Source organism: Micromesistius poutassou (assembly GCF_964030765.1).
Source record: "Micromesistius poutassou genome assembly, chromosome: 15".
Lineage (NCBI taxonomy): Eukaryota > Metazoa > Chordata > Actinopteri > Gadiformes > Gadidae > Micromesistius > Micromesistius poutassou.
Window position 1 is genome coordinate 336,081 of NC_140285.1, and position 24,080 is coordinate 360,160.

The window sequence follows — 24,080 nt, forward strand, 5'->3', positions numbered from 1 at the left end:
GCATCACGCCGCTAACGGCCCCGCCTCCGCACACATGGCTGCTTTTAGCATCACGCCGCTAACGGCCCGGCCTCCGCGCATGCTAACCAGCCCCGCACATGCTAACCGCTGTTAGCATGCTAACATGCAACAGAGCTGATCTGTCGCATGTCAGCATTAGCCCACATAAGCGTACATATGTATACACGGGTGTATCACGTGACACGGAACAAAGACTGGAACCTCCGGAATGTGTTTATTTACTGCAGTCGTTTAATACTTTTAAAGACAAATCATGGCTTTGACTTTATAGCTGTATCAAAATACAATGTGTCAAACAGCGGTACGAGCAAATTTGAAACCCCCCGCGATAGGCTCTCATGTGGGACCAGGATGTCCATATATGGGTGGGGCTGAGGACCTATTTGTTGAGTTGCGGTCATTTGTATTATTGACATTTAAATTGAGTTTTCATCCAAAGTGACACACACACACAAATTATACTACGGTTTGTTCACTCAAGTCACTCATTATGAGAACAGGTTTTCAGAGTAAAACATAGGACACTGCACTCAGAGTTGGCACACAAGACTAAAGAAGATAAAGACTGAGAGGAAAGGAGCTTTAAAGTCGGAGACTCAAGTCCGGCTTTAGAGTTTCAGAATCGGAATCTAAAGACACGGCAGATCACGGCAGAGCCTCAGTGAGACCTACAGAGACACTTCACCCAGCGCTTCTTAACCCTCCAGATCACTTTGACCACGTTGGCTGCGGAGAACACGGTGGTCATGTTAGTGCACACGTTGGTTAATAACATCACACGGCCACGCCTCCCAGTAAACCCGTGGCTGCTCCCAGCCCAGGCTGACCCATGCAACAACAGCGCAGCTCACATGGAAAGCTTACAGGGAAAGTCAGTCTGAGACGTGGAGAGGGGCTATGCTCCATCAGCTGCCTTCTACAGGTGGCAGGGTGTATGTGTTGTCCTGAGCAGAGACGTACGTTAAGCAATGAAGGTGTGTTGCAAAGCGGTAATGCCGGTACTATTACATCTACTATTAGATCTACACTATCACATCTACACTCTCCTGTTTTTATACCGTCACGTCAAAGAGTATCCCAACTACCTTGGTCTGTCTAGAACATTATTCAGTGTCACACACATGGTTTGCATGACCAGTTGTGGAGTGTATATTAAAGCGAGCAAGCAAGGATTTAATGATCTAATTCTTACTTAGCTCAGAAGTAAAAACAACATGACGGCAGTGTCATTTATCATTTGGTTCGCATTGCATCAGTGTTGACTACTGGTGGTTAAACAAACGGCCCTTCGGAGACATAAGGTGTGTGTGAGGCCTCTGTGCATTTAACATTTTAACATTAGCATTTACACACTTGGATATAATGTGTAGCACTGGCAGCGGGCAACTTCGTAATTTATACTTTTTTGATCCGTATGTCCTGACTGTAGCATTTAATTTATCATCCATTTCTGTTTCCCTTAGCATTACCTTGTGTTTTTATTGCACTATATCCTGTGTCTTCCACTGCTGCTGCACTGTAACAAACGACTTTCCCCTCCGGGGGGGGGATTATTAAGCTGAAATCTTATCTAAAATAACATTTACTCTGACCACCTGACTCCCGTCCCGTTCCAGTCTCCATTTCCCTCCTCAAAGCAGGAGCCCCCCCCCTTCCAGCTCCCCCCAGCCCGTTCCAACGCTCCCACGGACGCGGACGTACAGCCCCCCAGCGGTCAGAGAAGGACCTCCACTGCGGGCGGTCGGCGCCTGCCTACCGTAGTCTCTCAGCAGGGCCTGGGACGGCCGCTCCGAGTCGGGGCTGGTGGGCTCCATGCTGCCCCCGCTGTTGAAGCTGATGCCGCTGTTGCTGCGGCTGTGGCTCTGGTTCCTGGAGCCGGGCTGGCTGCCGTCGATGCTGCCCTGCAAACGCAAAAAGGGCAGACGCACAAACCAACCTTTAGTCTCGACAACCCTGCAAACGCAAAAAGGACCAACGCACAAACCAACCTTTAGTCTCGACAACCCTGCAAACGTAAAAGGACCGACGCACAAACCTTTAGTCTCGACAGCCCTGCAAACGTAAAAGGACCGACACACAAACCTTTACTGTGCGTTCACACCAAACGCGACACGACTCCATACAAAGTCGACGTAGAGACGCGAATTAGGCGACATTTGTCGCTAGTAAAACCTGCGGCAAGATTTGACATGAACGCCCTGTCACGGGCGAGCGCGTTCACGAGGATTTGCAGCGCGACACTTTCTCTCGAGTTGAAATATTTGAACTTTTAGTCTCGACAACCCTGCAAACGCAAGGACCGACGTAGGTCTTACACTTGGAGAAATAGGAGAAAGGAGGTACGTCTCCGGTTGCTATCCTTAGGTCATGAGTTAAGACTTGGAGAGGTAGGAGGTACGTCTCCTGAGGCTGGTGGTTTCTATCCTTTTGTGGGATGGAGTCTCACCGTTTCATTCTGTGTGCCGATGGACTCCAGCAGCGCTGAATCTTGGACGATGTTCAGCATGGCACCTGAAGTCAGGGACAAATTTACGTTAAATTAGTTGAATTGAATTACTCTCTGTCTGCGTTACATTACCCAGAATGAGCTGTGTGTTGGCGGGGACTACATTACCCAGAATGAGCTGGGTAATGTGGGCGGGGACTACATTACCCAGAATGAGCTGTGTGTGGGCGGGGACTACATTACCCAGAATAAGCTGTGTGTTGGTGGGATCGGTCTCCGTCTGGAGGGCTCCTATGAGGACGTTGACCAGCCGTAGCCTCAGGGACAGGAAGGAGACGGGCTGGTCGTGAGGAGAGCCGTCCTCCTCGCTGAACTTCCCCTCCAGAAGAACCTTCAACCAAGAACACAGAACACAGTTGTTGCTTTGGATCGTTTGATTCGGAGCCTGCATACCTTATAATGGCAGTATAGTACAGTAGTAGTATAGTAAAGTGTAGTCAAGTATTAGTACAGTAGTGGTAGTATAGCCAAGTGTAGTCAAGTATGAGTGCAGTTGAAGTAATATAGTCAAGTATGAGTACAGTGTAGTATTCATCCAAGTGTATATTAGTACTAGTATAGTATGAGTAAAGTATATTCATAGTATAGGGTAGTATAGCGTTGAGCAGCCTCTGTGTAACTCTGACTTGATGTTTATTGAGTACTAGTTTAGTATGAGTAAAGTACTCGTAGTAGAGTACCCTACAGTACCGACCTCTGACTTGATGTTTAAAGTACTCGTAGTAGAGTACCTTACAGTACCGACCTCTGACTTGATGTTTATTGAGTACTAGTTTAGTATGAGTAAAGTACTCGTAGTAGAGTACCCTACAGTACCGACCTCTGACTTGATGTTTATTGAGTACTAGTTTAGTATGAGTGAAGTACTCGTAGTAGAGTACCCTACAGTACCGACCTCTGACTTGATGTTTAAAGTACTCGTAGTAGAGTACCCTACAGTACCGACCTCTGACTTGATGTTTAAAGTACTCGTAGTAGAGTACCCTACAGTACCGACCTCTGACTTGATGTTTAAAGTACTCGTAGTAGAGTACCCTACAGTACCGACCTCTGACTTGATGTTTAAAGTACTCGTAGTAGAGTACCCTACAGTACCTCTGACTTGATGTTCCCAAAGTGGTGGGGCAGCGGCAGCATGGCCAGCAGGATGTTGATGGACGCCCGGCGCAGCTCCGTGGGGTTCACGTACATCTTGAACTTGGACAGCTCCCTGAGGAGCCCGGGGGCAGGAGGTGAAGGTGAAGGTGAAGGTGAGATGCATGCTGGGTAGACCCACACTGCAGCCCTATCCAGTGGACTGTACCAACTGGTGGGCTGGTCTACCCGTCACACATCTCGTGACTCCCACTTGTGATGTCACGATGGGGTAGGACGTAACCGCATGGTTTGGCGACAGAAATGCTACGGGAAATTCTGTCGGTCAAACCGTCTAATATCGTTCCGTGAAAGACTTATGAGTATCCGTTCATCAGCCAATGAAAGACGAGTATCCGTTCATCAGCCAATGACAGACGAGTATCCGTTCATCAGCCAATGAAAGTCGAGTATCCATTCATCAGCCAATGAAAGACGAGTATCCGTTCATCAGCCAATGACAGACGAGTATCCGTTCATCAGCCAATGAAAGACGAGTATCCGTTCATCAGCCAATGAAAGACGAGTATCCGTTCATCAGCCAATGAAAGACGAGTATCCGTTCATCAGCCAATGAGAGGCGAGCATGCGAGTCTTCCTCACCTGTCTGGTAGGATGGTCTCCAGCGCCGCTATGAAGTAGGGCACCACCACGTTGATGCCCTTCAGGTCGGAGCAGAAGAGGGCGGAGGAGTTGAGGATGATGGAGGCCAGCACCGGCCGACAGATGAAGTCAGAGATCTGGAGGCCCTGGATGAGAACCATGTAGAACCTGCAAGGGGGGAGGAAGAGAGGCCATTCAGCACTGCCAGTGATTGGTCCATCAATCACCATTGAGTCATTTATAGACAGAGAGGCTTCTATCCTTTTATCCATCATCTTATATACAAGCATGTTGTAGTGTTTTTTTTTTTTTTTGATACACATGGCAGTAAACACATGGTGATTCTGGACCTCCAGCAGCTGAAGAGGAAACTGCCCCAGAGGCTCAAGGATGCTTACAGGTAGACAGGGGTTCGAACCCGCCACCTTCTGTTTTTGATTCAACATCTTACCTACGGCAAGATTATTATTTAGAATATCGGTCGATATATCGATATCGGTAATCTTTTACTCCCCAATATCGGTATCGTAATCTACCCCTAAAATTCAGTATGGGTGGGGCTCTACTGCTGGGGTTACCTGGACAGGTAGATGGGTGGGGCTCTAACGAGGAGTTACCTGGACAGGTAGACGGGTGGGGCTCTACTGCTGGAGTTACCTGGACAGGTAGATGGGCGGGGCTCTAACGAGGGGGTTACCTGGACAGGTAGACGGGTGGGGCCCTAACGAGGGGGTTACCTGGACAGGTAGACGGGTGGGGCCCTAACGAGGGGGTTACCTGGACAGGTAGACGGGTGAGGCCCTAACGAGGGGGTTACCTGGACAGGTAGACGGGTGAGGCCCTAACGAGGGGGTTACCTGGACAGGTAGACGGGTGGGGCCCTAACGAGGGGGTTACCTGGACAGGTAGACGGGTGAGGCCCTAACGAGGGGGTTACCTGGACAGGTAGACGGGTGAGGCCCTAACGAGGGGGTTACCTGGACTGGTAGACGGGTGGGGCTCTAACGAGGGGGTTACCTGGACAGGTAGACGGGCAGGATCTCCTCGCCGGTCTTCTTGCTGCAGAAGATGCGGCAGAGCGTGCCGCAGGCCTCTGCACGGCCGGCCTCGTAGCTCTCGGGGAACTCGTTGGCGTCGAACATGGGGTTGGAGACCATGGAGTCGGCCGACATCTGGGAGCCCTTCCTCCGCAGCTCCAGGCCCACCTGGGTGGCGATGGCTGCACAGAGACCAGAGACACACGCACACACACATCAAGAGGACCCTGTGTGGGGGCAAGCCGGGCGGAGGGGGGGGGGGGGGGGGGGGGGGGGTGACGGTGGGACAGGCACACCATGGAAGAAGCAAACGGAGGGGGGGGGGAAGTATACTGGGGGTATGCACACACCAACAACAACAACGACAACAATAACAACAACAACTCAAGCGGACGAAAATAAACGCGACCGTGAAGGTGCAAATCAAAACACAGACCAGGACAGTTAATAAATCATAAAGAAATGTTAAGAACGGAGACTTAAAGGACAAATGCTCACTCACGCCATAAAGAAAGGCAAACCACGAGGGACTTCTGACACAAAGAGTTTGCCACAAAAGTAGGCCTGCCATCCCGGGTATATAGTGTTTATCCACAAGGAGGGGAAAACTATGGGAAAGTGAAAGTGAAACTAAATCCGTTTACACGTCTTTGAATAAACATCCCCCCCCCCCAGCTGCAAAGTCCCTGTGTCAGCGCCCGTGCGTCTGGGATGACTCCGCCAAGTCACCGCCAAGCCACAGACCATTCACGTCATGCATTGAGGCACCAAACCAATGGATTCCCAAACTGAACTCAACTAACAGTACATAACCAAATCACACGGAACAAAAAAACTGGCTGAACAATGCTGAGCTTGCTCGATGAGGCGTGTGTGAGGGGGGAGGCGAGAGAGAGAGAGAGAGAGGGAGAGGGAGAGGGAGAGAGAGAGAGAGAGAGAGGGAGAGGGAGAGGGAGAGAGAGAGAGAGAGAGAGAGAGAGAGAGTTGGGGGAGTTGTTGGGTGATGGACGGTCTTGGATCAAATCAAAGATTAGTGGTAACGGAAAGGAAAAAATAAATTAAAAAGGCTGCATTGTCACAAACTGGCGACAGAGTGATGGAAGGGGGGAGGGGGGAGGGGGGTCAGACGATGTGGTGAGGGCGTGGGTGAGGCCCCTCCCACCATCTTTGGGACGTTGTTGACGTAATGCTGACGGGTGTGGCGTATGGCAGGTGGTAGCGGGTGTGCGTGTGGATGGATACAGGAAGTAGAATGGATGACAAATCATTAAATGATCGCGACAAAATGGTAAAACAATAGAAAAAGGCAAGGAATTGATCAAGAACTGACTGAAAGTCAAAAGAACTGCCGTTCCTACTTACAGGATTTATAAGAAAGGAGAATTTGGATAAAAGAGGCTGCAAGATAACAGAAATAGTGAAGAGACAGAAAATCAAAGCAGAGCCAATATTTTGGGCGTCAATTCATGTCAGTGATGAATTGTGTTCATTTGTTGTTCTTTAGTTCTCCTCAATGGATGACCTTTGACCCTCCACTGAACACCAATCAGACACATGCATGCAAACAGTCCGGATGTCCAGAACTAGAGACACAGGAAGACGGCCCATCCTCTACGCCCAATCCCTTTTCTCGTCAATACCACCTGAAGAGTACTCATGTGTTGTGTCTGTGTGCTTTCCCTGTAGAAACAATGTTTCATTTTATTTAAGTTTAAAAACTAAGCACTAGGGTAACAAATATCCATAACGATAAATAAAATAATAAATAACTAAATAAAAATATAGCAGGTCTAACTGGGAATCATTTACCCAAAGCAGCATTATAAAATAAAAACGTCTGAGTGAAACTCAGATCAAAACATACTTAACGTTCAAATGTTTACTACGGTCTTGGTTGACAAGGACAATTGAGATGCTCGTACAGTAAAAAGTAAGAGTAAAGAGATTATATATAAAGAGTAAAGAGATTACAACAAGTGTGTGTACACACACTGTAGTGAGTATTATGGGATGCATGTCCTCTGGACCGGCGGTCTCATCTGGGCTAACGTGCGGGACAGTTTGGATTGATGGTGTTTAAATGGGGACCCCCCCCCAACCCCCCACCCCGCCCCCGCCCCCACTCACACAACACAAGGTAAAGAAGAAACCGAGGAACCAAAACCAAAGGCCCAACCATAACAACAGTTAAAAGGAGACGCTGAACAGAAGGGAAAGACAGACGGGACAGGACCGACACACAGATCCACGGACACCCGTGGTGACCCACCAGTGGTGACCCACGATGAAGTCCCCCCCCCCCCCCCCCCCTCCCTCCCCTCCCCTCCCCTCCCCCCTCCATGCAACACACAACAGACAGCTGACATCGCCGTGACAACCTAAGGTAAGGGAGGATGAAACCGGCAGGGGACCAGCCGCAGCCTCTCCGTGAGGCTGACGGAGGTGGAGGTGGAGGTGGAGAGGAGAGAGGGGGGAGGGAGCTACCGCTGAAAAGACAGCAGGTGGTCCTCTGAAAGGTCCACCTCTCAGAGGACCGCGTTCTCGTGTGTTCTCGTGTACTTGCGTTCTCGGTAAACGTCATCAGTGGTAGCCCCAAGCACTGTTCCAATTCCAAGTACGCGAGTACTGTCGTAAAACCTGTGTGTGTTCTCGATGCGTTCTCGATGAGGCCGTTCTACCGAGGACGCATCGGAGGTGACTCGTGTGGACTCCGCTGCTGATCCAATTGCAGGTGTGTACTCGCGTTCTCGGAAGTCTGTACTTAAAAGTCCGGACTTGCCAAGTACGTACTTCCAAGTCCGCGAGAACGTAGTCCGCGTACTTGGTATTGAGAAACGGCTTAAATGATTTAAATGCAGAGTCATAAAGAGACGGCCTGATAGGCCCTCTGAGACGCACTGTGACGCAGGGCTACACAATTAAAAGTAGACTCTAATCTGTCCGCACCACTCGATGACGAACGGTCAGACAAACATTTTGACGGCGGAACGTGGTGCGCCCCCCAATTAAAGCGGCTCCCTCGTTAACCACCGGCTGTGCTGCTGACGAGTCGACAAGGGTCCGTCTGAATAACATCGCCCCCCTCTGGTGACATCCCAGGTGGTCGGGTCCAGAGCCCACTGGGTAGACTGGTCCCAGCGGGCGAGTCCCTGCACTGGAACTCCAGAGAGGGAGGCTGGTGGTCAAATAGGGAACCTCTAAAAAGGCGGGGGTGGGGCGGCACAGATCGCCATGGTAACCGGCCTGATTGACGGGACGGCGCGGCACAGCGCTGGTTTCATCCTCCCTTTCCGAGGCAGTGCTAGGCTACGGCGCGCGGAGGGGGGGGGGGGGGGGGGGGGGGGGTTGGGGGGCGTGGCGGGGGGCGGTGGGGCGGGGGGTTGGGGCTGGGTTGGGGGGGGGGCAGGGGGGGGGCTGGCTAGCCGGGGCACTAGCTGGGGGTGCGGCCTTACCGGTCATGCTGGGGTCGCGACTCATGCCGCTGTGCAGCTTGCAGTGCACCAGCGCGGCGTCAAACAGCCACTGGCCAAACAGGTTGAGGATGCTGTTGACCTTGGGCCGGGCGGGCGCCGGCAGAGGGCGCGACTCCCAGCTGCTCTGGTTGGGGCTGGACAGCAGCGTGGGCGACGACTGCTGCTGCTGCTGCTGCTGCTGCTGGGAAGCTTTGGTTGGTTGGCTCCCGCTGGCCTGAGAGGGGGGAGGGAGGGGTGGGGGGGAGAGAGACGGGGGCGGGGGGGGGGGGGGGGGGGAGACAGGGGAGGGTCAGTATTAGGGCTGCTCGATTTTGGAAAAAATGAGAATCACGATTTTTTTTGGTCAAGATTGAAATCACGATTCTAAAATAAAATGCATTTAACTTGGAAAAAAAAAATATATATTTTTTTTTTTCTTCAAAAGAATCGTTCCAACTCGATTTTATTAATTTGGAGATCATTTGACCCAAGAATCGAAATCGTGATCAAAATTCGATTAATTGCACAGCCCTAGTCAGTACGGAGATGAGCAGTAGGCTGCTGTGTGTGTTAAAGGTCCTGTGACGTGCCACCAGGTGTGGAGTGTGATTGGCCACTACAAGCCCTTTTTTTTTCTTCCCTCATGACATCACAGGTGGGCGTGTCCACCTAGACGTGGTGCTGGGATAGATCAGTCGACCAGCCCAGTACCCAGTTGGACCGTAGCAAACGCTGCTCATCTGATCCGTCACACATCTGGGTGGACACGCCCACCTGTGATGTCATAAGGGGCAGATTTCCCCAAAACGGCTTGTGACGGCCAATCACACTCCACACCTGGTGGCACGTCATGGCCACCTTTAAGCTTGGTTGATTTACTTTACTTTGATATATTCCCCGTTGTAACCGAGGCGACGGACACACAACACTATGGGCTGTTCCAGTGTTGTTGTGGTAGAGTACTAATAAAGTTACTTTGGTTTGTCCCCCGTTGCGATGGAACCTGGACTGACTTCAAGGCTGGTAAAACTCTATGAGCCTGACGTGACACGCGAGCGAGCAGGTGTTCCTGTCGCCCTGGTTCATTAGAGAGCTCAGAACGACCTTCACGTCTGGTCTGACCGGCCACACGGAGGCTCGTTGTGTAAACACGACGTCTGACTGTAACGTGAAACCCATCTCCCACCCAACATGTTTTCCTCATTTATTCCGTACATCCGTCATGTCATATCAGCTGGAGGACGTAGAAAAGTCCAAGTAAACTCCCGAACTCACACACACACACACACACACACACACACACACACACACACACACACACACACACACACACCACCAAGGTCACAATCAACAACACCCTTTCTCCCACCACTAGACGGCCACTTACTTCCATGTCCTCCATGCATAAAGAACAACCTTTTCACCCTTGTGACCTGGCCCCCGCCCCGCTCCGCTGTCGTCCACCACCTGTCAACGGCCTCTGATCACAGGGCCCTCGGCCCCCCCGGCCCCCCAACGCTACACAAAACACACGGCGACAAGAAGGGCGACCTACGCTGGAGGAGCTCTTGCTGGTCGTCTTGGTGACGGCCGTGTGCCGCTGCTTGCGGCTGTGCGGGGGGGTGGTGTTGTTGACCGAGGGGGGCGGAGACATGCTCAGCCTGTTGACGGGGGTGGGCGGGGCACTGTCCGCCCGCGGCCGGGAGATACCTGCGGTGGAGATGGGGGGGGGGGGACGGCGGGGGGGGGGGACAGGTGTCAGGAAAGGTACGTGTTTGTTTGTTGTTGGAGGAATGATGGTTTCCATTTTTAATGCATGTTGTATTTTACCTTGTTGTACCTTTGTACCTGTTTTTGCACACACACAGAAAAATGTTTTGGATAAGTGAGCAGAGTCAAATGTATATAAGCCAAATCATTCTTGGTTAATAATCTTTCGGAGATTGTGCATTTGGAACTTAATGCTTTGGGTTAAATTAATGTTTTGGTATTTTTTTTTTACAGTATTAAGGTTAGTTAATCCCGTTAATACAAATCACACACCTTCCCCAAAGATCTCAGATAGTCCGATTTTGATCCCTGTTATTGATCCATCCTGATTCGATGGATATACGCATATTTTGTGCTGTCGATGTATCACCTCGTTGGTGAAAATACAAGTCGACATGGTTGAAGCACAAAAGATTCATCCATTCACTCATTCACCACCATCATCATCATCATCATCCTCATCATCATCATCACCACTGTGTCACCCAGAGTCACGTTTGCATATCAAAATGTGCGGACGTTGTTTTTTTAATACCATGAGGAGGGCCGGGACTGAAAGAGCTCGCTCTCTTGCTCAGCTCTCTGTGCTCAACAGAGACACCTAGAGGTCAGGGAGAGAAGTACACGCCAACATGCTACCGCGTTACAAGCAGGGAACACTCAACACATGCACCGGCCAGAGCCCACTCCTGACGGTTCTGCTGGAGCTGGGGACCGCTTCAGTCCCCACAAGCACAGCGGTTGATTTGTGCATACTTTCGTACTCACCAAAGTGAGTATTGAACTATCATGGGGGTATATTTAGTAAGATGTATTTGTAACAAATATTTTTGTAATTTAGAGAAATGAATACGCAACATTGGAAAAAGGTATCGTCTCACTCAAGCCCTCAAAAATGACCTGGAGCTCTACGGAATATTCTAGATGCTGGCCACGAGACCAGGGTCAAGTTTAACAGCACAGTAAATCATCCTTTGAAGCCCGGCCATGAGTAGACAGGAAGGGGCTGCCCGTCGTGTCCCACAGTCGTCTGCATAAATACCTTTAAATTAAAACCGTTTCACATAAATCGATTTTATTTTAGATGTACAAAGGAAACACACTACTCTACGCCTGTTGACCGCTGTTACTACGGTCCAACCAAACAGTTAGCCGTCTCTTGAACACTACTCTAAATCCACCTGTTACTCCACCCGTTACTCCACCTGTTACGCTACTCGACAACCCGCTTGTTAGCCAACAGGACACTTCCTGTTGGCTAACAACCCCGAGAGAGGTCTCTCTATTGAACGCTATCTGTTGCAGCACTACAGATCAGTTATAGGTCTGTTAGTCTATTGAACGCTACCTGTTGCAGCACTACAGATCAGTTATAGGTCTGTTAGTCTATTGAACGCTACCTGTTGCAGCACTACAGATCAGTTATAAGTCTGTTAAGTCTATTGAACGCTACTCTGCAACCGATGTTCAAAGCAAACCCCTATCCCAACCCGTCTCTGGAACGCTTCTCTATAACCATCTGTGAAAGCTCTCCTGAACGCTACATCCACCAGTGTCCCGTCTCTTAAACACTACATGTTGTCCGTCTTCCTGAACGCTTCTCTACATCCCCCCCAGTACTGTCTCTTAAAACACAACCCCTGGTCCGTCTCTCGAACGCTACATCCCACCAGTATCCTGTCTCTTCAACAATAAGACACACGACCTCTGGTCCATCTCTCGAACGCTACATCCACCAGTATCCTGTCTCTTCAACAATAAGACACACGACCTCTGGTCCGTCTCTCGAACGCTACATCCCCCAGTACCGTCTCTCTTAAACACTACCCCTGGTCCGTCTCCTGATGAACGCCGCGGGCCCCCCCCTTCTTACCCAGGAAGGCGTCGACCAGCCGGCTGACCCCCCGCATGGCCCTGAAGAAGATCTGGGGCAGCTGCTTGAGGCAGGGCAGCAGCACCACCTCGTGCGGGATGCCGCTGGAGCTCAGGAACTGCTCCTGGAACTTGGGCGTGGTGCTCACGATGGCCGGGTTGCTCAGGTCCACCGGGTTGCTATGGAGACACATCATGCAAAGCGTGAGGGGCGAGCGCGTGGGCGTGTTTGCTTGTTTGTTCGTTTATCTGGGCGGCGGGTGTTTTCAGGGGGGGGGGGGGGGGGTTTGACTCCTCGTTGGGAGTTATGGCGATATTGTGTTTTCTCGCCCTGGGCGATTTCAGTTCAGCCCAGGTGCATCCTGGGACAGCTGGGCCGCGGGATGCAAATGAACACGGAGGGAATGCATCCTGTGTGTGCGCGTTAGCCTCCTTTGAGTTCCGTTATTGTAAATATTACTTATCTTATTTGACCTCATTTCATCCTTTTGTTCTTACCACACCGCGGGTCGGAGATAAAACGCAATTTCGATACCTCTGTATGTGTGGAACATAATTTGAAATTGACAATAAAGTGGACTTTGACGTTGACTTGCAGTGCCGGATCCAACATCACGTTGAACACACAGCAGCCACCCCCCCTGAAGGGTGCGTTAGCCACCAACTATTGGGACGTTTCTGACTCATTTCCATACATTTGCATCATGTCTGCCGGTGAATGCAGCTCTGTAACGGGGCTCTACCAGCTCACATGTCACACGGCTCTGCAGACAAGACCGACTGACTGCGGGTCGCAGGAGAAGGCAGAAGGAGACGACCGCTTTTAAAAAAGGGTTAATGTGTACAAACACACCGCCTAGTGACTGAGAGCCAGGTGCCAACACGACTGTCAATCACTCGTGCGTGGTGCGATTTGCACGTAATCGCCAAGACGTGGATGTTGACAGGGTCCCAACGCCGTGTGTGGAAGCAGACACACAAACACACACCGCTTCTCTGACTCCGTGAACATGGGGTCAGGGGTCACGAAGATCCTGTGACCCCTATGAGGTCTAGGGCTGTCAACGAATATTATTCAAATATTCTAATATATATTCAAATAGTTTTTAAAAAACAGACATTCGAAGGTGAAAATTTATATTCAAATGTGGAAAAACACACACACACACACACCCGCGGCAGCCCAGTGTGTGTTTATGTAAATCACAGAATGAAGCCTGCCATATTTGGGACCTTAAATTGCTGAGTCGGGACCTCAAATTGCTCGCACAAAACTCTTGATCAGCACTCAGCATTTGTTTAATGTTGTTGTTCATTTAAAGCAGTATGTGCAGAGAGAGTGAGGGGGAGCGAGAGAGAGAGAGAGAGAGAGAGAGAGAGAGAGAGAGAAAAAGAGAGCGAGTGAGAGCGAGGTCTGCGGTCTTGGCCATTAGTTCATTTACTTACTTTTGTGTAGGTAATATGTTGTCAAATATGTTTAAACTTAAATAAACTACCTATATAAGTAGTTATGTCTCGTTGTATTAGTTTGTCCTGTTATTGACGTAATGCACGTCATTGACATAAAGCGCAAATATAGATATTCGAATAGTTCGAATATATGTGGGTTTTTTTTAGACGGAATATTCTAACGTAATTTTTGAGCAATTCTGACAGCCCTGATGAGGTCAGGGGTCAAGAAGATACTGTGACCCTGAGGAGGGCACATCTTCTCAGACGTGGACATGGGGTCAGGGGCCACGAAGACACTGTGACCCTGAGGGGGCCACATCTTCTCAGACGTGGACAGACGGGGTCAGGGGTCAGGGGTCAGGGGTCACGGCGAGGGCGAGGGGCGTGCTCGTACCTGAGCATGTGCAGGAAGCGGTACCAGGTCTGAGCCACGCAGTCGTTGTCCATCTCGGCGGGGATCAGGCTGGCGTCCTCGTCGGGGACTTTGAAGGGCGGGAAGGAGGGGCCGTGGGTGAACCGCAGCAGCCTAGGAGAACCCACACCACAGACCACCGTCACCAGAGGAGAACCACGAGAACCGCTGCTACGGCGAGCTCCGTTCTACCGGTCGTCGACCGCAAAGGAGACGCAACGGCAGCTGTTCAAAGCAGAAGTATATATTGGCCTATTTCCCTGTTCTGAATCTATTCAAAGTGAGTATATACCGAATGTATTCCCTGTATTCATCTCCGTCTGTCTGTCACGAGCTCTCCTGAGTTTAGATCATAGCACTTGAGAATGGTTGCTTTGCTTATTTTGTGAATTTGTATGCGCTTGAATGATTCTCACACTTTTTGGAGAATATCTTCATTGTTGAATGCCTTAAGAGTGTCTGCTAAAGAGATGTAACAAACTGACAGGGGAGTGTTGAGTTCAGCAACACAAGTAATCAGTCTGTCATCGTCACCAATATTAGCATCACCACCACAATCACCACCACCATCCACATCATCATCACCACCACCACCCCCACAATCACCACCACCATCCACATCATCATCACCACCATCACCATCATCACCACCACCACCACCACCATCCACATCATCATCATCATCACCACCATCACAATCACCTCCACCACCATCCACATCATCATCACCAATATTAGCATCACCACCACCATCACCACCACCACCCTCACAATCACCACCACCACCCTCACAATCACCACCACCACCACCACCCCCCCCCCTCCACCGCCGCCGCCGCCGCCGCCACCAGCCCCACCTGGAGGTCAGGGCGCACGCCACGCGGCTCCACTGCTCCACCACCGGCGGGTGGTGTCTCCAGTTGACCAGCATCTCGCGGGCCGTCTTCCAGTAGGGCGGCGTGGGGAAGCAGCGGGCGCAGGCCAGCAGCCACACCTCCAGCAGCACCGCCATCAGCTTCTCCGCCAGCTTCTCCGCCACGCCCACTAGGGGTGGAGCGCCGCGCCGCCGCCGCCGCCGCGGGGGGGGGAGACAGGGTGGGGGGGGAGGGAGGGAGGGGGAGGGGGAGGGGGGGGGGGGTGGCAACGTTAGAGTCATGCACACTCGGTCGGTGGTACGAGGTCGGGTGATGTCACGATGCGTGAGCGTCGCATCGTTCTAGCGTTCTATCGTTCTAGCGTTGCATCGTTCTAGCGTTCTATCGTTGTAGCGTTCTATCGTTCTAGCGTTCTAGCGTTCTATCGTTCTAGCGTTCTATCGTTCTAGCGTTCTAGCGTTCTATCGTTCTAGTGTTCTATCGTTGTAGCGTTCTATCGTTGTAGCGTTCTATCGTTCTAGCGTTCTAGCGTTCTATCGTTCTAGCGTTCTATCGTTCTAGCGTTCTAGCGTTCTAGCGTTCTATCGTTCTAGCGTTCTAGCGTTCTAGCGTTCTATCGTTCTAGCGTTCTATCGTTCTAGCGTTCTATCGTTCTAGCGTTCTAGCGTTCCATCGTTCTAGCGTTCTATCGTTCTAGTGTTCTAGCGTTCTAGCGTTCTATCGTTCTAGCGTTCTATCGTTCTAGTGCTGAGGGGCGTCTCTGGCTGTTGGGTGGAGAAGACGGATGTCACTGCGGATGGGGAGGGAGTTCTCTGGCGGATCATACTGGGTGGGTACTGGGTGGGTACTGGGTGGGCACTGGACCAACTCGGGGTTTTCCCCCCACAGCTCTTTACAGCTCAGACGGTCGCCGAGGCAACACACGCCGGGGCCGCCTTAACTACGTCAACCAAAAGAAAAATAGATCTAAAAAAAAATAAAGAATATATATATTTCTTTAGTTTTTAATTTTATAGAAGTTCCAATTGCACGAATTCTATGACTGTTCTTGTTTCAGGATGAATTGTTGTTTGGGAATGAGTGTTTGTCGAGAGCGTCCACACAGGGGAAAAGCACGGCAGGAGTTGGATTCTCTGAAGACCGAGGAAAAGCTCCTTGGCAAGGAGGCAGTCACTCGGGGAATAGGGTTGACGTCATTTCTTTGGCGATGCTACCTAATATTCCTAAAGTATTAAAACTGTATCAACTGTACCCAGTGGGGATATATAGAGAGAATACATTTTAATGTCGCAGCAAAGATCGGTCCTTCTCAGCACTTTGTGGAGCTGTGTTCCCAAATGTATCTCCGAAGCCCCCGATGTGTTTAACTGTTGTTTGAATCTATTTTTTGTTCGTGCGTCGCGTTCGCCTGTAACTCACATCCTATTGTCGCTTTGTGCAAAAAGCACTATGTAAATAAAAGGTTGACTTGACTAGATTAGACTGAGGGCTTCCAGGGCTTTAAACGCCGGTGGACCGGTAGAGCAGGAGTACAAATCTCTTGTTCCTCCAGGTTCCTTTCAGCCCAAGAAACTTATCTCAGATCAGGCTCATATCAGCGCAACAAGAATGCAGTTCAAGAGTCGGAGCTCCTCGCGATTGGCGGCGCGCCCGGGGGGGGGGCTTTACCTCCGGTGGTGGGCGGGGCCAGCAGGGTGTCATTGACGCGCAGCAGGAAGAGCAGCAGCACCTCCCAGGTCTCCCTCACCATGGAAACGGACTCCCGGGCCAGCTTCTGGACGGCCGTCAGGACCTGCTGACACAGCCTGATGTGGTTCAGGCTGTGTTGTTCTGGTCTGGACGGACGGACACACGGACACACACGGACACACACACACACACACACGGACAAGAGGGACGCACTCAGATTACTGGAGCTGTTGAATCATCCCAGAGGAGACGTTCCTTTAAGTCTCGACTGCTCTGGCTCTGGTCGAGGTAGAAAGGGACCGTGTGAAAGAAGAATCAGAAAATGAACGGACGATGAACAACCAAAGTTGCCGTTTTAAAAAGTAGCAGTTGCAGTGTTGCGGATCGGAGCGCTCCTGCACTCTGCTGATGAATGCACTGCATTTATACAGCGCCTTTCTACCCAGTGGCCACTCAAAGCGCTTCACAATACTGCATTACATTCACCCATTCATGCACACAGTCATTCACACACCGACGGGTGAGGGCGACAGCCAGCTCATTAGGAGCAGTCAGGGTGAGGGCGTACACCTCGGCACTCCGCTTAGAAGGAGCCGGGGATCGAACCAGCGACCTTCTGGTGTCCAGCCTACCCGCTCTGCCTCCTGAGCCGCATACTGTCCTCATTTATAAAGCGCTTTTATCCAAAGCAGTCCTCATTTATAAAGCGCTTTTATCCAAAGCGCTTTACAGTGTTGACTGACATTCACCCACACACCGATGGCGGAGTCGACCACGCAGGGCGACAGCCAGCTCATCAAGAGCAGTCAGGGTGAGGGCGTCTCACTCAGGGACACCACGACACTCCGCTTAGGAGGAGGAGCCGGGGGAATCGAACCAGCGACCTTGCGGTTGCCAGCCGACCACCAGCTCTACCTCCTGAGCTACTGCCGCCCCCACATGCATGCCGCCCCACTACCGCCACTTCATCCAGCTCCCCAGCAGCGTGCCAGTGCCAGTGCGCCCCCCCCCCCCCCCCCCTACGCCCCTCCCCCAGTGCCTCCGTTACCTGGGCAGGAAGACGTTGTAGAGGTGCTTGAGGATGGTCTGGATGTACAGGTTGGGCTCCTTGACGACGGGCTGGGGCATGGAGTCCCTGGGGGACACCAGGGCCATCATCCAGTCCGTGTACACGTCCACGCACAGCTTCACCGTGTCCCCCTCCAGGGGCAGCGTCAGCCCGTAGCACAGCACCTCCATGGTCCACTTCACCTGGGGGGGGGGGGGGGGGACCACGGCCAGGGGAGGAACAACAACAACAACAACATGAGGCCCCCGCCCCCGGGAGTCACTCCACGTTAAGAGCCCTCGCCCTCTGCACTACACAATAAGAGTCTGCACAATGCGATGTTTTGTTGTGTCTAATTGTTGTTTAGACTACATCGTAACACACGCTGTATGGAATTCAAGGGTGAAGTGCATCCATCTGTCTGTTCGACTTTCGATTGGACGCAATTAGCGTGATCTACTGCCCATGTAGACAACTGTTTACTCTGCTGGCCCTCACCAGAGTAATGCTTCTTTCCAAAGTAACTCATCGTGAATTTTTTTTTTTGTTGTTGTTACATATTATTATTAATGAGCAAGTAGGGGTTCGGTCAAAGAGTGGCTCCACACCCGGACACCGGGGTTCTGACCCAGAGCAACTTGGCAGGGATCAACCTCACCACCACCACCACCACCACCAGACGTGGATAGGATAACACTTCATTATTCCCAATCAGGAAATTCATAAAACACTCCTATCCTATCTCTGGCCCGTCTAGTGGTGAGGTGGCTCCCGGCCAAGAGCTTCTGGGTCTCTGTATCCTTCAGTCAGCGTTATTGTCGTTGTAAAGTCCAACGGAATATATGCGGTGAGCCTCCAACTATAAAGCAGAAAGTATCATTTACATTTAGGGCATTTAGCAGACGCTTTTGTCCAAAGCCACTGACAATAAGTACAATTTGCATCAACAAGTAGCATCAACCGCAGTTGTCTGTAGTGACAAGAGTGGAGTGGAGAACAGGAGTGTGACTCTGGTGACACGTGAGGACGTTTCACCGAAACGGCCTCAAATCAACAACAATTACAAACATCACGCCACAGTCCGGACAGTTCTCCTCCCACACCCTCCTCCCCGTGGAGGTGTCCTCCTCCTCCTCCTCCACCTCCACCTCCACCTCCACCTCCAGCCGCTCACCTCCTTATCGGTCTTGAGGATGTTCTCGGTGGCCACGGGGCTGACGGCGGTGCCCAGGGGCTTCACCACGGCGTTGGCCACCTCCATGCCCACGCCGGCCGGGTAGGTGTGGAGGACGCTGAGGTGGCCCTGGTCGCTCTGCACCACCAGGTGCAGGGAGCGCCACTCGGAATACATTCTGGCGGTTTCCGCCGCTCGCTGCTACTACGCAACACCTCCTCCTCCTCCTCCTCCTCCTCCACCTGCAGGGACGGGTTCGCGGGTGGAGAGGACTTTGGTTAGTCTCCGGGGGGGAAGGGGGGGGGTGAGATCAGGACAGGCAGAAAGCAGAGGGTAGCTATGCACACTTTCCCTGTTGAAGTATAGCTTTGTGTTTAAGTCGAGGATGCCTCGAGCACGAATTGGGTGTGAAGGACTCTGCTGAAAGACGCTTGCATACTTTGAAAAAATTTTGAGGTAAACAAAATCCTCCCAAAAAAGCCGGCAATACAGAGAAACACACAACACAACAGAATAACGGGAGAGGGGAAACAAAAGCACACTAATAATAGAAAGAGTGTGTGCACACACACACACTAGAAAAGTGTGCACGTATGTACAAAGAAATGTATGCATGTCAATAAATACACCGTGCATACAAAAATGTGTGCAACCACACACACACACACACGTAGACGTGCATAACGTATGCATGTTCATCAAGCACACACGATGGAGCAGGAAGAAGCAGCAGCAGCAGCAGCAGGGTAAGGTGCATAGAGCAAAAGCCAGCCAGACACACACAGTGTACTTTCAACGTTAAACCAGTGTGACAGGTAGACCAAAGCGAAGCGAATCCAGCCCAGACCCCCCCCCCCACCACCACCCCCCACCCCGCAGTAGCTACGCATGCAGCGAGCCCCGCACACGACCCCCCACAAACAACCCAGCAGCACACAGTGAGCCCCCCAGCGAACAGGAAGCTGATCATGAGACATGGACACTGACATCCTCTCCTCCTACCTAATCCTGGCTGCTAATGACGTTAGCTCAAGTTAGCCGCCGACTTGCCCCCCTCTGTTTAAGCACACGAACAGCCCTGATTCCCCCCCCCCCCCCCCCCACCACCACCCCGGGGTAACGCGTTGACCCCCCACCCGGAGTGGTCCGACGGAGCAGCAGCCGCCCCCCCGCTGACAGCTCGTTAGCATAGCGGGGCTAGCTGACATTAGCTCCGCTGGGCTGTCATTCCTGCTAGGCGACTTAGCCGTTAGCTTTAGCATGGCTAGCGGGAGCGGAGAGGAGACAGCCGGGGGGGGGGTTTTGCCGTCGCTCACGCCGGAATAAAGTGGTGCGGGTGCGATAGCGAGAAAGCACGGACACTTACAGTTCGTACGTGCTTTCGTGTTCCAGGTCAGAGCGCTGGAGTTCGCATGTCGGGAGGTGTGAACGGTCGCGATGCGGAGGGGGAAAATGGCTTGAGAGCTCCGCAGCTAACGGAGTCCAACAGAGCCGGAGCCGAGCGCCCCCTGGTGGAGTGTTGTTGTAACTGCGCGGCCCGGAGCCGAGCGCCCCCTGGTGGAGTGTTGTTGTAACTGCACGGCCCGGAGCCGAACGCCCCCTGGTGGAGTGTTGTTGTAACTGCGCGGCCCGGAGCCGAGCGCCCCCTGGTGGAGTGTTGTTGTAACTGCGCGGCCTTGAGCCGAGCGCCCCCTGGTGGAGTGTTGTTGTTGTAACTGCGCGGCCCGGAGCCGAGCGCCCCCTGGTGGAGTGTTGTTGTAACTGCGCGGCCCGGAGCCGAGCGCCCCCTGGTGGAGTGTTGTTGTAACTACACGGCCAGCATCACAACACTGCGTCTGGAGGTCTGAAGGCACTAAGGGTTTATTAGAGCCAAGTCGGCAAGTCGACTGGAATAATTAAAGTAAATGAGAACTTGCAGGTCTCTCCTCCAAAGGACTTGGCAAATAAAAAAAACAACGAAAAAGCTAAACTGAAGTAAGCTTTTACATTTGAAATATTCCAACTGAGCCTTTTTTCATTTTACGTTTTCTGTTATATTTTAAATATATTATATATATTATATTTAAAGAGAATCCCCAACCAACTTGAATGGGATCAACGTAAAAGGGAAAGGAAAGAAAATTGTTTCCCAGGGAAAGTCATGTGAGGTATTGAAGGATTAAACTAATGACTTAGAAAGATAAAGCTCTGAAGATAACAAGACTATTAGGATACAAGATCAGGTCAATTTTATGTTTTATTGTATACAGATAACATATATGATATATATGAGAGTGTGTGTGTGTGTGTGTGTGTGTGTGTGTGTGTGTGTGTGTGTGTGTGTGTGTGTGTGTGTGTGTGTGTCGTCAAAGGTTATTCAAAAGGACAAGAAGAAAACAAATCGGAAAAATGTGTTATTTTTATTGTTATTTTTTTATTATTTTAATATAAGTTCCTGTTAAATATCTGCGGTGGTTTACTAACTAACTATACATCCAAAGTCGACCTCAGCGGAACTCCCTGTTGGTTCCCGTAGGGGGCAGCAAATACCTATTACCAAACAGCCTGCCAGCTGCCGTTCCGTTTTTGGAAAAAACAACGTAGAAATGCATACTCGTCCTTTAATGGACAAACATATTGATGAGTAAACGTGAATTACAGATCTAAAAGCGTGTGATATTGAAAAAAATAAAATAATACTTTTGCTGATTTAACTGTGGAGCCTTTTGTAGTTTCTGTTCGCGTGGTAAGCCCTTCTTTTTATGGCTTTGTACAATTTTACAAGGTTATTTAATGAAGGTATAAAAGCTATCCTGAAGGCGTATGTTATGAGGAAAACGGTGCGCGTGTGTGTTTGGCATCGACACGTTCCCAGAGATACGGAGCTCGCGTCAGAAGCCAGAGAGAATATTTAGGGCTTAAGCGTGTAACTAATCAGAGAGAATGGATCTCAGATGTTCTCTATGCATTCACCAGATTAGAAATAAATGATCTCGCCATGGAAACCACATATGTTGTGAAAATCACAAATCAGACTATTCCCAGCAGCACACACACACACACACACACACACACACACACACACACACGTCTTTGGTTTTTTACACAATACAGTCACATAGACTGATTCCACCTCTTTTTTTATCCCTTTGACACAAAGCTAATATTTGCACAATTATATTCCAGGTCCAAATATTTGCTTTGTCCGACGGAAAGACGGACGTCCATAAACCGCTATCTTCTCCGTCTGCATCCTCCAGAAGTATAACGTGTTATCACTCCTTCCCTGCTTACACACACACACACACACACACACACACACACACACACACACACACACAGCAAATATTTGTACAATTATATTACAGGTACAGAGCAGGTGGGCCGTCTTGGCGCCGGGGGGGGGGGGGGGGGGGGGTGGCCGCGAGTTGAGCGGCCAGACTCTTGAGTGGCTCAAGGGCGCGCGGGGTTCAGTTCAGTGTCTCTGGCGTCGAACGCGCGCCGCAGCTCGCCAAAGCACACACGTCCATGAAAGGAGCAGAGCGGGAGAAAAGGGGGAGAGATGAAACGTGGAGATTCTCCTCCTGATCCACCAGCCTCCATGTTTGGTAAGGGTGGCTGAGTCAGTCTGGGACAAGGGGGGGGGGTGGGGGGGGGGGATGGGTGGGGGGGTGGGGGGGGTGGGGGGTTAGGACTGATGACCGTACACACGTGCATCTATAACACACACACACACACACACACATAGGGAGGGGGAGAGGGGGGGGGGGAGGGAGGGAGAGGGGGGGAGAGAGAGAGAGAGAGAGAGAGAAGGGGAGGGAGAGAGAGAGAGGGAGAGGGGGATAGATAAATAAATCAGTGGATGGCAATCAGTTTGACACTTTATTTAAAAAAACACAACCGTTTATATGAGGCTGTAGCGAAAAGGCAGGAGCTGGTAGGCTAATGGTTTCTGGGAGTTTGACCTCCAGCAGAAAGCTTCTTGCTCTCCACGGTCTGCCTGTAAGGGTTCCTAGCATCACCTCCTAGCATCACCTACCTCCACCTAGTATCACCTCCCTAGCATCACCTCCCTAGCATCACCTCCCTAGCATCACCTCCATCTAGCATCACCTCCCTAGCATCACCTCCCTAGCATCACCTCCCTAGCATCACCTCCCTAGCATCACCTCCCTAGTATCACCTCCCTAGCATCACCTCCATCTAGCATCACCTCCCTAGCATCACCTCCCTAGCATCACCTCCATCTAGTATCACCTCCCTAGCATCACCTCCCTAGCATCACCTCCCTAGCATCACCTCCCTAGCATCACCTCCCTAGCATCACCTCCATCTAGCATCACCTCCCTAGCATCACCTCCCTAGCATCACCTCCATCTAGCATCACCTCCCTAGCATCACCTCCCTAGCATCACCTCCCTAGCATCACCTACCTCCACCTAGCATCACCTCCATCTAGCATCACCTCCCTAGTATCACCTCCCTAGCATCACCTCCATCTAGCATCACCTCCCTAGCATCACCTACCTCCACCTAGTATCACCTCCCTAGCATCACCTCCCTAGCATCACCTCCGCATCACCTCCCTAGCATCACCTCCATCTAGCATCACCTCCCTAGCATCACCTCCCTAGCATCACCTCCCTAGCATCACCTCCCTGCTACTCATTGACGCATGCATCAAAAAATATAAACACTAGTGTGTGAGAGTGACAGTGAACGACCCGCCTACCCACTAACTACCAAACCGCTTTTTTTTCTCACTGTGACCTCATCGGGGAAAGCCTTCAGTCTCAGGCTCAGGTCAAAGGTCAAAGGTCACCCCCCCCCCCCCTCCTCACCCCCCGCCCCCCCCCCCCCCCTCACCTGTGTTAAACTGGGCCGTGCAGCAGAGGCCGTCCCCCCGCGCCGTGCGGTACACGGGCGACACGCAGACCCGGGCGGAGGGGGGCAGGTGGTCCAGGCGGGTGGAGAGGGCGCCGGCGGGCAGGTAGTGGGAGGCGGACGGCCCGGCCGCGGCGGCGGCGCGGGCGCCAGCAGCGAGTTGGAGCGGCGG

General features: G+C 51.5%; 1 protein-coding gene and 1 pseudogene across 2 annotated transcripts in view; one reads left to right on the forward strand and one right to left on the reverse strand.

The window, feature by feature from the left end:
* Positions 1–20,508, reverse strand: part of ralgapb (Ral GTPase activating protein non-catalytic subunit beta) — a gene marked incomplete at its 3' end in the record, with an annotated part of 42,910 nt that extends 22,402 nt beyond the window's left edge. The window contains exons 1-16 of the mRNA XM_084479722.1: positions 20,412–20,508; positions 19,046–19,287; positions 17,872–18,074; positions 16,803–16,969; positions 15,117–15,303; positions 14,242–14,373; positions 12,397–12,575; positions 10,584–10,601; positions 10,309–10,463; positions 8,754–8,988; positions 5,282–5,483; positions 4,265–4,432; positions 3,623–3,737; positions 2,711–2,858; positions 2,468–2,532; positions 1,778–1,922 (exon numbers count right to left, since the gene is read on the reverse strand). Of these exons, the coding sequence (XP_084335848.1) occupies positions 1,778–1,922; positions 2,468–2,532; positions 2,711–2,858; positions 3,623–3,737; positions 4,265–4,432; positions 5,282–5,483; positions 8,754–8,988; positions 10,309–10,463; positions 10,584–10,601; positions 12,397–12,575; positions 14,242–14,373; positions 15,117–15,303; positions 16,803–16,969; positions 17,872–18,074; positions 19,046–19,222 (2,296 nt within the window). The 5' untranslated portion in view covers positions 19,223–19,287; positions 20,412–20,508. The remainder of the gene's footprint in view (positions 1–1,777; positions 1,923–2,467; positions 2,533–2,710; positions 2,859–3,622; positions 3,738–4,264; positions 4,433–5,281; positions 5,484–8,753; positions 8,989–10,308; positions 10,464–10,583; positions 10,602–12,396; positions 12,576–14,241; positions 14,374–15,116; positions 15,304–16,802; positions 16,970–17,871; positions 18,075–19,045; positions 19,288–20,411) is intronic.
* LOC311359670 (natural killer cells antigen CD94-like) overlaps positions 1–24,080 on the forward strand; it is a 164,129-nt pseudogene that overhangs the window by 137,113 nt on the left and 2,936 nt on the right. The gene's annotated exons all lie outside the window — the stretch shown is intronic.